The following is a 13,895-nucleotide window of genomic DNA, read 5'->3' as shown; positions in this document are numbered from 1 at the left end:
TATATATTAAGTTCCTTTATCAAATACTGAGAGCATTTCTGAGTCATGTAAACCTCAGGATAAATTGGAGTAAGTGACTAGTATAAAATGATTGAATTGCTATTATGAGTAAATCTCATCACATAAAAAAATGTGTTCTGGGCATCGGTGGCTCATGCCTGTAATCCTAGCTACTCAGGAGGCTGAGATCTGAGGATCTGAGGATTGAGGTTCAAAGCCAGCCCAGGCAGGAAACTGTGAGACTCATCTCTGGTAAACCACTCAGAAAACCTGAAGTGGTGCTGTGGCTCAAGTGGTAGAGTGCTCACCTTGAACTGAAATGCTGAGGGATAGAGCCCAGGCCCAGAGTTTAAAGCCCCACAGCCGACAAAAAGTGTGTTTGTGTGACCACTGAGAAGACAGCTAAAGTTTGTATATTTTAATTTCTGTATCCTTTGAAGAACTTATCCATTAAATTTCCTTGGGACTTGTGAAGTATTTTCAAGAGCACAGAAAAGGATTTAGTAAAAACAGCAGCTTACCATAAATAGTGACCATTTGAGAAATAAAAACTGTCACAAGCCCAGCAGTGTCTTGAATCATTGACTTCTAATGTGTTTCAGATTGTGTAAAAATGTTCTCTGGAAAATAATATCACATTGTTGCTATTGTTATATCCCCAAAATAAGTATAACACACCTCTTAAATCAGATAATTTTAATTCTCACAGCAGTTTTTTTGTTTTTTGTCGGTCATGGGGCTTGAACTCTGGGCTTGGGCTCTGTCCCTGAACTCTTCAGCTCAAGACTATCACTCTGCCACTTGAGCCACATTACTACTTCCAGTTTTCTAGTAGTTACTTGAAGATGAGAGTCTCATGACCTTTCCTTCCTGCCTGGGCTGGCTTTGAATTGTGATCCTCAGATCTCAGCCTCCTGAGCTAGGATTATAGGCATGAGCCACTGGTGACCGGCTTCTCACAGCTTTTTTAAAACAGATTTTTACAAATAAAGACTTGGCAGTGTTTTTCCCAAAATACGTGAACTACTGAGTACAAAGAGTCACATAGAAATGGATGCTAATGGCTTATGAATATAATCCTAGTTACTCAGGAAGCTTGAGATTGAGGATTTTGGTTTGAAGCCATACTGAGCAATAAAGTCTGTGAGACTCTTTATCTCCAGTTAGCCACTTTAAAAGAAACCAAAATTATTGTTGAGCACCAATGGCTCATGCCTGTAATCCTAGCTATTCAAGAGGCTGAGATCTGAGGATGACTGTTCAAAGCCAGCGGAGACAAGAAAGTCCATGAAATTCTTATCACCAAGCACCTGAAAAGCGGAAGTGGTGCTGTGGCTCAAGTGGTAGAATGCTCACCTTGAGCTGAAGAGCTCAGGGACAGTGCCCAGGCCGAGTTCAAGACCCATGACCTACACAAAAAAATAGAAAAGAAAAATTAAAAAATACAAAAACAGAAGTAGAGGTATGGCTCAAGTGGTAGAGTGCCAGCTTGAGTGGAAAAAGCCAAGGGACAGCACCCAGGCCCTGAGTTCAAGCCCCACTGTAGACACACACACACACAAATAAAATGTGTACTGTGGAGAAAACTTAGCAGTTTTATTGCTATCTAATTGCATCTATCAAAATTACACATTTTGAGGTAAACTAAAATAAAATGGAAGTAGAAATATATGTGTTATATACATACTAAGTGTTATGTGAATATAAATTCATATATATGTGTATAATATATTGTTTTGATTTTAACCCTGTCTTGGTGCCTGTACTATGACTAAATATTTATATAACTTCTTGAAAAATTATGTTTTTGTTTTCCTCTCAGATGCTTTGGCATTCATATAGCTATTTGTTGCATACTAAACAGTTCTGGACTTGTCATCTAGTCATGATTCAAAAAGAATCTAAATTAGAGACTCAGAACCTTTTGTCCTTCCAAACAAGTAAATGAACAAAGCTATTGCTGTTTCTTGCCTGGGCTTTGTTCTTACCTCTTATCTAGCCCCATATCCTGGAAGCCTACTGCCTTGCTTCAAATGTTATGCTAAGCTTCTACATGTGATAGATCAGTATTTTTGTGCTCCTTCAGGTTGTTAGCCAATACCCAAGATGGAGGTTTAAAGGGCTGGCATCAATGACTACAGCTAGGAGAGAGATTCAGTGTGTTTCCCCTTCAGACTTAAATATTATAATTTTGCCTAATCTGTCAGCCAAGTGTATTTGCCTAGTTACATTCACTGTCATCTAACCAGAATGTGTTTTGCTGTTGCAGGTTTATCGTCAAGACTGTGAAACTTTTGGGATGGTGGTGAAAATGCTGATTGAAAAAGATCCTTCATTAGAACAGTCAATACAGTTTGCACTGAGGCAGAATTTACATGAAATAGGTGAGCGTTGTGTTGAAGAATTGAAGCATTTCATTGCAGAGTATGATAATTCTGCTCAAGATTTTGGAGAACATTTTTAGAAGAATTAGTGTTCAGGCAAAATAAACATAAAAAGAAATGTTTCTAGATATAACCACCCTCCCTCCTCCACCTGTGGAACTGTGTAAATCCTTAATGTACGGGACTTTTGTGATGAAGAGCAATACTTTATTTGGCCATATTTCCAACTCAGTTAAATGTCTAAAATAGTCTTTGAAAGATACTTTAACTATAATTTTTTTCTAAACATAAAGTCACTTAGTCCATACTCCCCCAGCCTCTCCCCCTCCCCCCAAATGATGGTGAATTTGCTAAGCTTTGGTAAAGCAATCCTGGAGACCAGTTCTTTGTACTTACTCCTAGTCTACTGTCTTCCATGACATATGGTGATTTGTTTTGTCATTTGAGTGTAATTTATAGGTAGAGATCATTCCACTTAAATGATAGTCTTTTGCATTCTTGTAGCAGAGATCGCCATGTGAAAACTGTTAGCGTTTTGAGTTGTAGTTTTTTTTTTTTTTTTTTAACTGACTCTTTAGTTAGGCCTTTCACAAGTCGAGGATACCATCCTAATAAGCAGTACCGTGGTATCTTAGTACATATTTGCTTTGAGAACAGTTCTCATTCAGCAACAAAACAAATTTCAAACCTCTAAAACATAACTTCAATTTTTTTCTCAAAATAAATAACTTAGTGTTTTCTCAATATTCATGAAAATTTGGAATACTCTAGCTGATCAAATCTTAAACATCATATAGTAAGAATAAAAGAAAGCAATTTAAGATGGAAGATGAGTATTTTTAAAATGTAATTACTGAAATAACTTTCTGTGGAAAAAACTCAGCATATATAGGAGATTGGAGTTTAATATTTTCATAGGCCCATACTGTTTAAACCATTTGCAAATTATTCTTTTATTAGTCTCTATAATCTGAGTGTTTTGTTCTGCTGACTTTTAAATGTCTTAACCTTCAAAAATGTTCTTGAAAGAAACAAAGGAGAATTAGTAAGCTAACAAGCAGTCTGTATGTGTACCAGTCCTTCATGAGTGAGCCAACCAAATCACGAGTTAGTTAAGAATTTAACAGGGACCATTAGAATATTCCACTTATTTCCTGGCCATTTTCAGCAGTCCTGTGCATTGAGCCAAAATAAAATTTTGTAGCATTAGTTAGTACGGAAACTTTTAACAATCATGTTTGTTATTACTGCCCAATTGCATTATCCTCCCATCCTTTTTCCATTTCTACCATATGCTCACTTCAATTCTGGCCTTATTTCTATGCCCTTTATTGTTGCCCTCATCTAAAAGTACCTAAAGTTTATATTGAAAGTGGAAATAGCAGTATAAATAGCTTTAATGGAGCTTATGATGGGTGCTTCAAAATATGTGTTATACCATTTTACAAGTTTTGATGAAGGCCACGTAAGTTTTCTAAGACCACTTTAATTTTCCTCTCTTGGAGATCTAACTTCTTGACTTATCCAATATTTATAAAATATAAGCCCAATAAAAGTCCCATATATTATCTCTGCTATTCTCCAGTGTGAATAGTGATGCGTTGCTCACTTTAGAAAGATCAAGAAGGCACTGATTTTATTTTATCCTCAGTGTTTTTTCTTTCCCTTAAATATTCTAGTCCCAAAATTCAGTTCTTTTAATCAAGATTTTTTTTTACAAGTTTAAAAGTAAAATTTGAGACACTACCATAGGCAGAGGAGTTGTGTTCACTTTATTGAAATTAATTAAATGTTTACTAACATATATTTCAGTGCAGGCACAAGCATTTAAAGCTGCTTATAGCTTGCCATTGGCAGCATTCTGATAGGCTTGTCAGTGTTAAACAGCTTATTTGGTTTTTGCTTTTTGATGCCTTTTAAAGTCTAATTTTAGGATAGATATATTCAGATGTGTTCTACAGCGTATTTTGCTAAATGTTCTTATTTGTAGATTGTTGTTTTTGAGGAATGCCCAACTGATGTGACAAAACTTTTATTGTCTTACCATAAAGCCTTGATGATCAACAGGGATATTGTAAAGCTTTTTGTGAACTTAAAAAAATACAAAATAAAGCAACCAAGTTTAAATAATTAGGTTGTCTTTCTCATCTATTTTACCAGCCTCAAAAGTGTTTTTGCTTGTTACTGTCTGCAGTATTTCTTCTTACTGTTCAGTTCATTGCTTAACAGCAAGATAGAGGAAGTAGAGTAATTTCATGACTGAAGGAGCTTTGGTGTCTGAGAAGATTATGCCTGCTACAATAATATGCAGTAAATATGTAACTGAATCTGAATTTCAAAGAACTGTAAGATTAAAATCCTACATCTATATAGTAATAACTGGTGGCAAGGAACCTTATTATCTTTTGACTCCAATTTTTTTTTTAATACTAAGTAGTTGTACAAAGGGGTTACAAGTTCATAAGTCAAGTTAAAAGTAGAGTGCTTCTTGGCCAATGTCATTCCCTTTGTTGTGCTCTCTTATTTTCTATCCCCCATCTCTATCCTCAAGTTACATAGTTCAATTTTTACATTATATATTGAATTTAATGACTATACTTGCTTACCCTTCCTCCTCCTATTCATGTGTCCCTCCCTTGGTTCTCTCCCTCAAAGCATGTTTACATCCTGGTATTTTTTTGATAACAGTACATTAGCTGTTCAGAGAAATACCTTCAGATTCCTCCCCTAAGTATATCACGCGTTGGTAAGTTTGTGTGTAAATATATTGAGCCCTATATATGTTATCATTCACATTGTATATTAGATCTAGCTTCCACATATGAGAGAAAACATGTGCTATCTTTTTGAGCCTGGCTTATCATTTAACATTTGTTCTAGGCCCATCCATTTTCCTGTAAATGACATAATACTATTCTTCCTAATGGATGAGTAAAATTCCATTGTGTGTAAGCACCACATTTTCTTGATCCACTCATCTGTTGTAGGGTTTTGGTGCTATTTCCATAACTTGGCTATTGAGAATAGTGTGACAATGAACATGGATGTGCAAGCGTCTTTACCATATCTTGACTTAAGAGTGCTCTGGGTAGATGCCCAGAGTGGTATGCCTGGATCATAGGGTAGGTCTATGTTTAGTAGTTTGTTAAGGAATTTCCACTCTGCCTTCCAGAGTAGCTGTACTAGTTTACATTCCCACCATCAGTGTAATAGGATTTCTTTTTCCTCACTTCCCCACCAGCATTTGTCATTGTTTGAATTCTCCATGTTGGTCAGTCTTACTGGGGTGAGATGGAAACTCAGTGTTGTTTTGATTTGCATTTCCTTTATGGTCAAGTGACCCCAGTTCTTAACGCAGCTGGGAATGTTGTTGGTACTCAGACTTGTCCACTTAACAGCAGCTCCTAACAAATAACTCTGGATCTTGAAGGAACAGGATTCAGGTACAGAAGTTTTCAAAATCTATAATAGAGAATTGTATAGGAAAGGTATAGATCTGTGTGGCTGTTAGTTTTCATTGCTCTGAGAAATTGTGAGGAAAAAAAAAAAAAACAACTTAGAGAACTAGATGCCTGTGTCTTGTGTTTGTAGTCCTAGGTACTTGGAAGTTGAGATTGGGAGGATCTTGGTTTCAGGCCAGTCTGGCATAAAAGTGTGAGACTCCCATCTTCACAGAAGAAAGCCAGAGACAGGCTCATGCACCTGTGATCCCAGCAACTGTAGGAAGCCTAAACTTGGCTTGTAGTTTCAGTTTGTAATCACGTGACTGTTTGGGGGCCAGCAGTGAGGCAGAGCATGGTGGCAGAACGAAGTCCTGATTTCATGAAAGCCAGGAAGTAGAGAAAATCCTTGGGTTCCCCTTTTATTCCATCTGGCTCCAAGTCTATTAGAGCAGTATTATCCACATAGGGGAGTTCTCTTCTCCTTAGTTAATTCTGTCTGGAAACAACCTACAAACACATCCAGAATGTGTTTTACTAATCTCCTTAGATGCTTCTCAGTCCAATTAAGTTGACAATCAAGATTATAGACTACTAGGATCCAGGCATTCATGTCTGTAATATTAGCTACTTGGGCTGCAGAGATCAAAAGGCTCCTGGTCTTGGTTCTAGGCTAACCCCAGTAGTAAGTTAGGGAGACCCCTTCTCAATAAGCTGAATGCGATACTGTGCATCTGTGACCCTAGCTGCCTGGAAGGAATAACAGGAGGATAGGCTAGTCCAAGTAGAAGTTCCAGACTGGGAAATAAAGCAAAAAAGGGCTAGAGGATGTGGCTTAAGTGGTAGAGCCAGCTGCCTAGGAAGATGGACTGATTTCAAACTTCAGGAGTTCACCTCCCAGGACTCTGCATTCCCCCAAATAATAACTATCATAATGACTAAAGTTAGCTGGAAGAAGGTAGGAAATGAAAGTGGTGAAAGAAATAAAAATGTTGTGCTGGGATGTAGCTCGGTGGCAAAGCACTTGCCTTGCAAGTGCAACATCCTGGGTTCAATCCCCAGTGCCAAAAAAGAGAGACCAAATAAAACAAAACCAAACAAGAAATAAATTATTTTCAAAATATAAAGGGTTCTTGATCTGAAGATAATCAAAGCACATGGGGGAGTTCTGCCTTTTCTTAGTTTACCTAAAAATCAGGCAGAGATTCACGAAGCAAACAATTGTCTAAGTCGGGTGCTGGTGCCTCACACCTGCAAATCATAGGTTACTCAGAAGGCTGAGATTTGAGGCTCGGGTTTAAAGTCAGTTCGGGCAGCAAAGTCTGTGACACTCCCATCTCCAGTTGACCACCAAAAAGCTGGAAGTGGAGCTGTGGCTCAAGTGGCACAGAGCACTAGCTTTTAGCACAAAAGCTCAGAGATCGTTCTCTGAGTTCAAGCCCCAAGACTAGCACAAAATCAAAAAGAAAAGGTCTGTCTAGCCTGTCCCTTCTCCTCCTCTGACTTTTTCTGACTTTAGACCTGAAGCTTGCCTGTCAGCTCTAAGCTGGCCCTTCGGAGCAGACCTTCTTTAAATGTGTCTTCCCACCATTTCCCCCACTTCTGAAGCCTACAGAGTTTCCATTGTCACTTCTCTAATATTTATTTTTCTTTGTTAAATAAAATTAAGACAGACTCATGCCATCATTGTAAGTAGTGTTTTTCCCCTCATATGGTATGCAGTAAACAATAATAAACTTGATTATTGCCTTTCGGTAATCTATCTTTTGTTGTAGGACTCTGTCCCAACTACAGATGTAGTTGAGCAATGATTATATTTTCTTCCCTGCAGCAGGAAAAGGTAGGTTGAGAGGTGAATATAAATGATGTTGAATGCTCATTGCCTCACCCTTTGCTACTTAAGAATGACATTTGAAAATCTTCTCTATGTAGTGTTATTGCCAAGTGTTCTTATCACCTTCAACCACTTCCTAGCCCTGAGCCAGCTTGAAGATCCTGCACCTCTTAAAGGAAGGGAGGGCCATATGTCTTTAGGGAAGGACTCTTGCTACTTGCTGCCAACACCCATAGTGCTTTCAGCTTCATTCCAGAGCCTGTCTGCTGTAACAGATCCTAAGCTCCAAGATAGGCACTGACAGTTCTTTGGCTATGGCTCTGGGGAGATGATGATGATCTGTTCATCTCTGTAAAATTTGTGGAAGATAGCATTTAGTGCTGGCGGAAGCCAGCCCACTAATTGGCTTTATAACTGTAACTTCAGGCTAGCACCTGGAGTTCCTGTGAGTAATGACCACATTCTACTTGCCAGTTTAACATTGCTGGGCGTGGTAGGTAGTTTTCATTGTGTCCTTCATGCTTTCTTTCTTAATAGTACTAATGTCCAATTCAGTGAACAAGAAAAAAAAAGGCTGGCTGAGCACCAGTGGCTCACAGCTGTAACCCTAACTACTCAGGAGGCTGAGATCTGAGGATTGTGGTTCAAAGCCAGCCTGGGCAGGAAAGGCTGTGACACTCCTACCTTCAATCAACCACCAGAAAACTGGAAGTGGAGCTGTTCAAGCCCCATAACTGACCAAAAAAATGCTGGATGTGGAGCTGTGGCTCAAGTGGTAGAGTACCAGTTGAGTGAAAAAGCTAAGGGATAGCACCTAGGCTCTAAGTTGAAGCCCCAGTACACACATAGACACAGACACACACAAACACACACACAAAGTGGGGTGGGCCTGAGGAGTAGGACTAGTTACCAGGATCTTTTCTCTTATTTTTCCATGGTAAGAGAGTTGGTGCTGAATCACTTACTTGCCTCTCCAGGTCTGTACTTGCTCAGTGTTCCTTGTAGTTAGGGTGTCTGTGGAAAGCGGGAGGACATGCTATTCTAGACTGAGACTCTTGGAGCATTGGACTTTCCTCTTCTACTCTTTATGCCTTCCTAAGTCTAGTAGCCATACTACCACAGCCTTGAGTTTCTGTCCATTCAGGACTCGGGGGGATTGTGTGACTACATGGAATATTAATACTGAACAGTTATCTGGGAACAAGGTAAATGTCTCCATTTTGGGGACCACATTAATTTTTTTCATTATAGCAACTCACTTTTGTTAAGCTTATTGGTTATTTTTTTATTAAATACATTCAAGGTTAGCTTCACTGACTGACATTGGGCCTGAATAGGCTGCACCAGCCTGAGCTAATTTTAGTGGTGGACATTGTATAAAAGACTTAACCAGTGCACCAAGACTTTAAGCTGTATTGGAATGACAAATGATGTTAGAGCCTAATGCACATGTATGTAGTAGCAGACACCTGTTTCGATGTTTTGTCCTTTTTTCCATGATTTGATATTGTTCTAATGTAATGCTAAGTCATTATCCTTGAATCTGTAAAATTTTCAAGTATTTTTCATTTAAAACAAAAATCTTAATTTTTTTTTTACTATTTCTATTTAGTATATCATGTTAGTTGTTGCCCAAATATGTTCAAGTTTCATTTTATTGAATATTTCATAGAATCATTAGAAACACCACGTTTTTCTCATATTTGACTAAGTAAGCTTAGACCACCATTATGATGTTTTTGGTTTACAAAAATATGTTCATGTGTAATTCTTTACCAATAAAGACTTTTTCCCTTCTGAGTGTACATTTTCTCACTTTTGCTGTGAATAATAAGAAAAGTTATAATTTGCCTGTCTCAATAGCTAGGAAGTGATAGGACTGGTTCAGTGTTTGATTCAAGTCTTTCCAGTCTAAGATTGATATTGGGAAAAGTAATGTTTCATAATCTTATGAACTAGGATGAAATCTTGACTCCAGTGCAGACTAGTTTTTTTATATGTGTGTAGTTAATATATAATGTGATCATAATGGGCTATGCATAAAATGAACCACTTTATTATAAAAAACATTAGAAACAATTGAAATCTTAAGATTGCTAGAGTTTGTTTTGTTTTGTTTTGTTTTGTTTGTCAGTCATGGGGCTTGAACTCTGTGGGCCTGGGCTCTTACGCTCAAGGCTAGTGCTCTACCACTTGAGCCACTGGGCCACTTCAGTTTTCCCGCAATCCTCAGATCTTAGCCTCCTGAGTAGCTAGGATTACAGGCGTGAGCCACTGGCATCCGGTCAGGTTGGTAGTTTTTTTCTGATGGTTTTAACTTTGTTCTTGCCAGCTGTTACTAACTTCCATACTGCTTTGAAAATAGTTTAGAAAATACCTTTGAGGTTGTGATTACCTTACCTGGATTTATGGTTGAGTTTGAGAAGAATCATTAGAGTAGAAAGAGTCTGGGAACTAAAGTCTCCCATTTGAGAAGCAAACTTTTTTTTTGTGCTAGTACGGAGGCTTGAATTTAGGGCCTGGGCACTGTTTGTTTTTTTGTCAGTCATGGGTCTTGAACTCTGGGCTTGGGCGCTGTCCCTGTGCTGAGTAATGTCTTTTAGACGTTTTTGCTCAAAGCTAGTGTTTTGGAGAGAATCTCAGCTTATCTTCCAATACTTTTTTTTATTTGATGATGATGAATTAGAGAAAATCACACGGCCTTTTCTGCCCAGGCTGGCCTTGAATCTCAATCCTCAGATCTCAGCCTGCTGAGTAGCTAGGATTATAGGCATGAGCCACCATTGCCTGGCTTTGAAAGCCAAGTATAATTAAAAATATCAAACACCTTTTTAAAGCATTGTTTTACAATCCAGAGCCTGATAGCCAGCCTCTAAAAGGTTGAGAAAATCTTTTTCTCCTGGTTAACTGGAGAGCAAAAACTTGGAAGATCGCTATGTAAAAAAGGACAGAAACTGTCATTGTATTTTGCAGTTCACAAGATTATTCTCAAGTAATCCTTTACCACTAAGGACTTCTATGCAGTTTCCAAACTACTCAGTGAAGAGACAAGACCAATTTAAAGGGTAATACTGACAGGAAGATAATTGTCCCCAGAATTCCATTTTATATCCTTTACTTCTTGTCCACTCAAAATCTCAAATTATCTGTCTGTCTGTCTCTCTCTCTAGCTATCTATGTCAGTTGTAGAGCTTGAACTCGAGCTTGTATGTTCCTAAGCTTTTACACTCAAGGCTAGCACTCTACCACTTTGAGCAACAGCGCTGCTTCTGGTTGTCTGGTGGTTAATTGGAGATGAATCTCCTGGACTTTCCTGCAGGGACTAGCTTTGAATTGCAATCCTCAGATCTCAGCCTCCTGAGAGGCTAAGATTACAGGTGTGAGTCGCTAGCATCCGGTATCAATATTTTTAAAAATATTTTTAAAAAGCACCTGTGGCTCATGCTACAGGTTTGTATACATACATATATGTGTATACACCCATAGACACATGTACATACACCTATATATGTTTATACATAGTGTATATATGTGTTTTAGGGCCTTGGGCTTACTAGTAAGGCAGGCACTCTGCCATGTAAAGCCATGTTCCAAGCCCTTTTTGCTTTAGGTATATTTCAGATAGGGTCTCACATTGATACCTGGGTTGATCATGCTAGACCATGATCCCTTTATTTACACTATCTGCCTAGCCCAGATAACAAGTGTGCACCCAGCTTTGTATTAGTGAACATGAAGTCTGACTTTTTTGGCTGGCTTTAAACCATGATCCTCCTGATCTTTACCTCTGAGTAAATAGGATTATTGGCATGAGCCATCATGCATGATTTTCATCTTCTTAATGGTATGATATATCTCCTCTGGAATCATATGGTTCTAGAGAAGTTACTTCTTGAGTTGGCATAACAATACTTTCCACACGTAGAACAGAGATGGAAAATTTTCAAATTGATCCTCTCAATGGGGCCAGCTAGCTGGATTTGTTCAAACAGTATAAAGTAGCCTAATCTTGTGACTAAGTTCTCTCCACCACCACCTTTAAATTGTTCCTCTAGTAACATAATTCTCCTTAGCAAAATGTGAGCTCAGAACTAGAAAATTCCATGATTCTGCTTATTTCTCCTTGATCTAGTTTCCCTGGAAGCCTCTAATATGCTTAAGGTTTATAGAAAGTCCACAGGATGACGGAAGTGTGCTTCCAGCAATTGCTTATAGCAATTAATTGTGCCTTCATTAGGCTGCTCTAAAAAATAAGAGGAACCTGCTTCTGACTTTTTTATGGCCAAGGAGATGAGGACTGTGATGACAGGCTCATTTTGTTCAACAGTTGTTCTGGTGGTTGTGGGGCTTGAACTCGGGACCTGGGTGCTGTCCCTGAGCTCTTTTGCTCAAGGCTAATTCCCTACTATTTTGAGCCACAGATCCACTTCCAGCTTTCTGGAGGTTAATTGGAGATAAGAGTCTCATGGACTTTTCCTTCCTGGGCTGTCTTTGAACCACAATCTTTAGATCTCAGCCTCCTGAATACTACAGGCATGAGCCACCAGTGCCTGGCTTATTCAACAGTATTTAAGGAATGTTTGAATTCATTGATGTTTAAAAATGGGAAACTTAAAAGTTCAGATGCCTGGCTGCTCAGGAAAAAGCTTCTTGATTCGTTCTATGACCACAGGTGGCATCCACAAATGGAGCACTAGTAGTGTTGGTTACTCCTTCCAGTTTTACTTTTTTTTAATGCTTGTCCTGGGGTTTGAACACAGGGCCTGGGCACTATGTCTGAGCTTTTTTGTGTGTGCAAGGCCAGCACTGTATCACTTGAGCCACAACTCCAGTTGGGGCTCTGTGGTGATTCATTGGAGATGATAGTCTCATGGACTTTCCTACCTGGGCTGATTTTGAATCACATTTCTAAGACCTCTGCCTCCTGAATAGCTAGGATTACAGACAGAAACCACGAGTGCTCAGGTCCAGTTTTACTATCATTTAAAGGCCTGGTTTGTCTCTAAAATGAGATGCTGGAAAGAAAAATTACTTCACTTGTGGTTTCACTAGAGGACTAGAAGGCCTAGTGGAGAGAACAGTAAATGTGTACACTACATGAATCATGTTCTGTCTCTTAATAGGAGCTGAAAGGGGTTTCTGTTAAGCCTGCCGGAGACCCTGTGGGCCGTGTTCTGTGGCAACTGCTCTGGGAACATGTACCCTTTAGTTTTGCCTCACCCTTCTAGGGTGAGTGGCCAGGCCTTGATGATCGATGTTTATTTTGGACCAGATTTTGGAGTGTCTAGTGACTGGCCAAAACCCTTTACACTCTGGCTAGCTAGATCTGTTCACACCTTTCACTCACCTGAACTGGAAGGCAGTTGCTGCCCCTTTTCCCTTGGTAGCTAATCTTTAGCTTCCAAGGAGTTTGAAACATCAAGGTTGTTACCGTGATGAGGCATTTCTGTGTGTCCTTGAAGTCTGTATCATTATGTAAGCAAATGGGGACAGGTGACTGAGTTAATTGCTGCCAGATTTATTAGTAGAAGCAACCGGTAGAGAAGGTGCTTGAGGCCCAGCGCCTTCAGTGGAACACGAGCATTTCTGCAGTCTGCCTATCTGCTTGATGCAGTCCGCTGTAGCATAGGGGCTTCGAATGCCCTAGCACTGGGTCCCCTTGTTTTGGAAATATAGTGGACCCAGTAAATGATGCTGCTGTTAGGCTGGCTCTTTTCCCATTAGAGCTTTTCCAAAGGAAATCCTTATAGTCTAAAGTTGGAAAACTTTATCCTACCCAGGAATGGGTCTAGGCAGGTTGTCCAGCTGATGCTTTACTTCTATTGGACTCCTGTCTGTCGTCTTCAAGGCCCCATGGCTTTCCTACTCTGACCAGTATGGAAAGACACACTCCAGGTTTGTGTCTTCTACTAGTTTTAATGGGGGTGGGACACGTAGGAGTCAAAGAAAGGCCTGTTAGCAGTAGGAGGACTGCAGACTGATCGTGTCTCCATGGTGGAAGTTACCCAGATATGTTTGCAAAGATTTGTATTCAGAAAAGTGGTTTGTTATTTATTCAGCATTTATTAAATACCTCCCTAGGAAGCCCTGGATGGCACCAGGACCTTTCATTAGGACTGGATATATATGCAGGGATGGCACCTTAACAAAATAATTGGCTCCTTAGTTCAAATCCAACATCATTTACCCCTTAAACTAGAATCTATGAACTTGAAGTGTACTCAGTGGCACAGCAAA

The 13,895-nt window shown here is 39.3% G+C and overlaps 1 protein-coding gene across 10 annotated transcripts in view; it reads left to right on the top strand.

The window, feature by feature from the left end:
• Pphln1 (periphilin 1) overlaps window positions 1-3,109 on the top strand; it is an 89,885-nt gene extending 86,776 nt beyond the window's left edge. For all 10 annotated transcript variants that reach the window (XM_042677604.1, XM_042677613.1, XM_042677612.1 and 7 more), the window contains one exon: window positions 2,270-3,109. In XM_042677604.1, coding sequence (XP_042533538.1) covers window positions 2,270-2,464 — 195 coding nt within the window. In that variant the 3' untranslated portion in view covers window positions 2,465-3,109. The remainder of the gene's footprint in view (window positions 1-2,269) is intronic.
• The last annotated feature ends 10,786 nt before the right edge of the window (window positions 3,110-13,895 follow it).

This window comes from Dipodomys spectabilis, unplaced genomic scaffold, assembly GCF_019054845.1.
Source record: "Dipodomys spectabilis isolate Male_0828 unplaced genomic scaffold, ASM1905484v1 ptg000039l, whole genome shotgun sequence".
Lineage (NCBI taxonomy): Eukaryota > Metazoa > Chordata > Mammalia > Rodentia > Heteromyidae > Dipodomys > Dipodomys spectabilis.
Note: the sequence above shows the minus strand (reverse complement) of the source record. Positions and strands in the feature narration are given on the sequence as shown.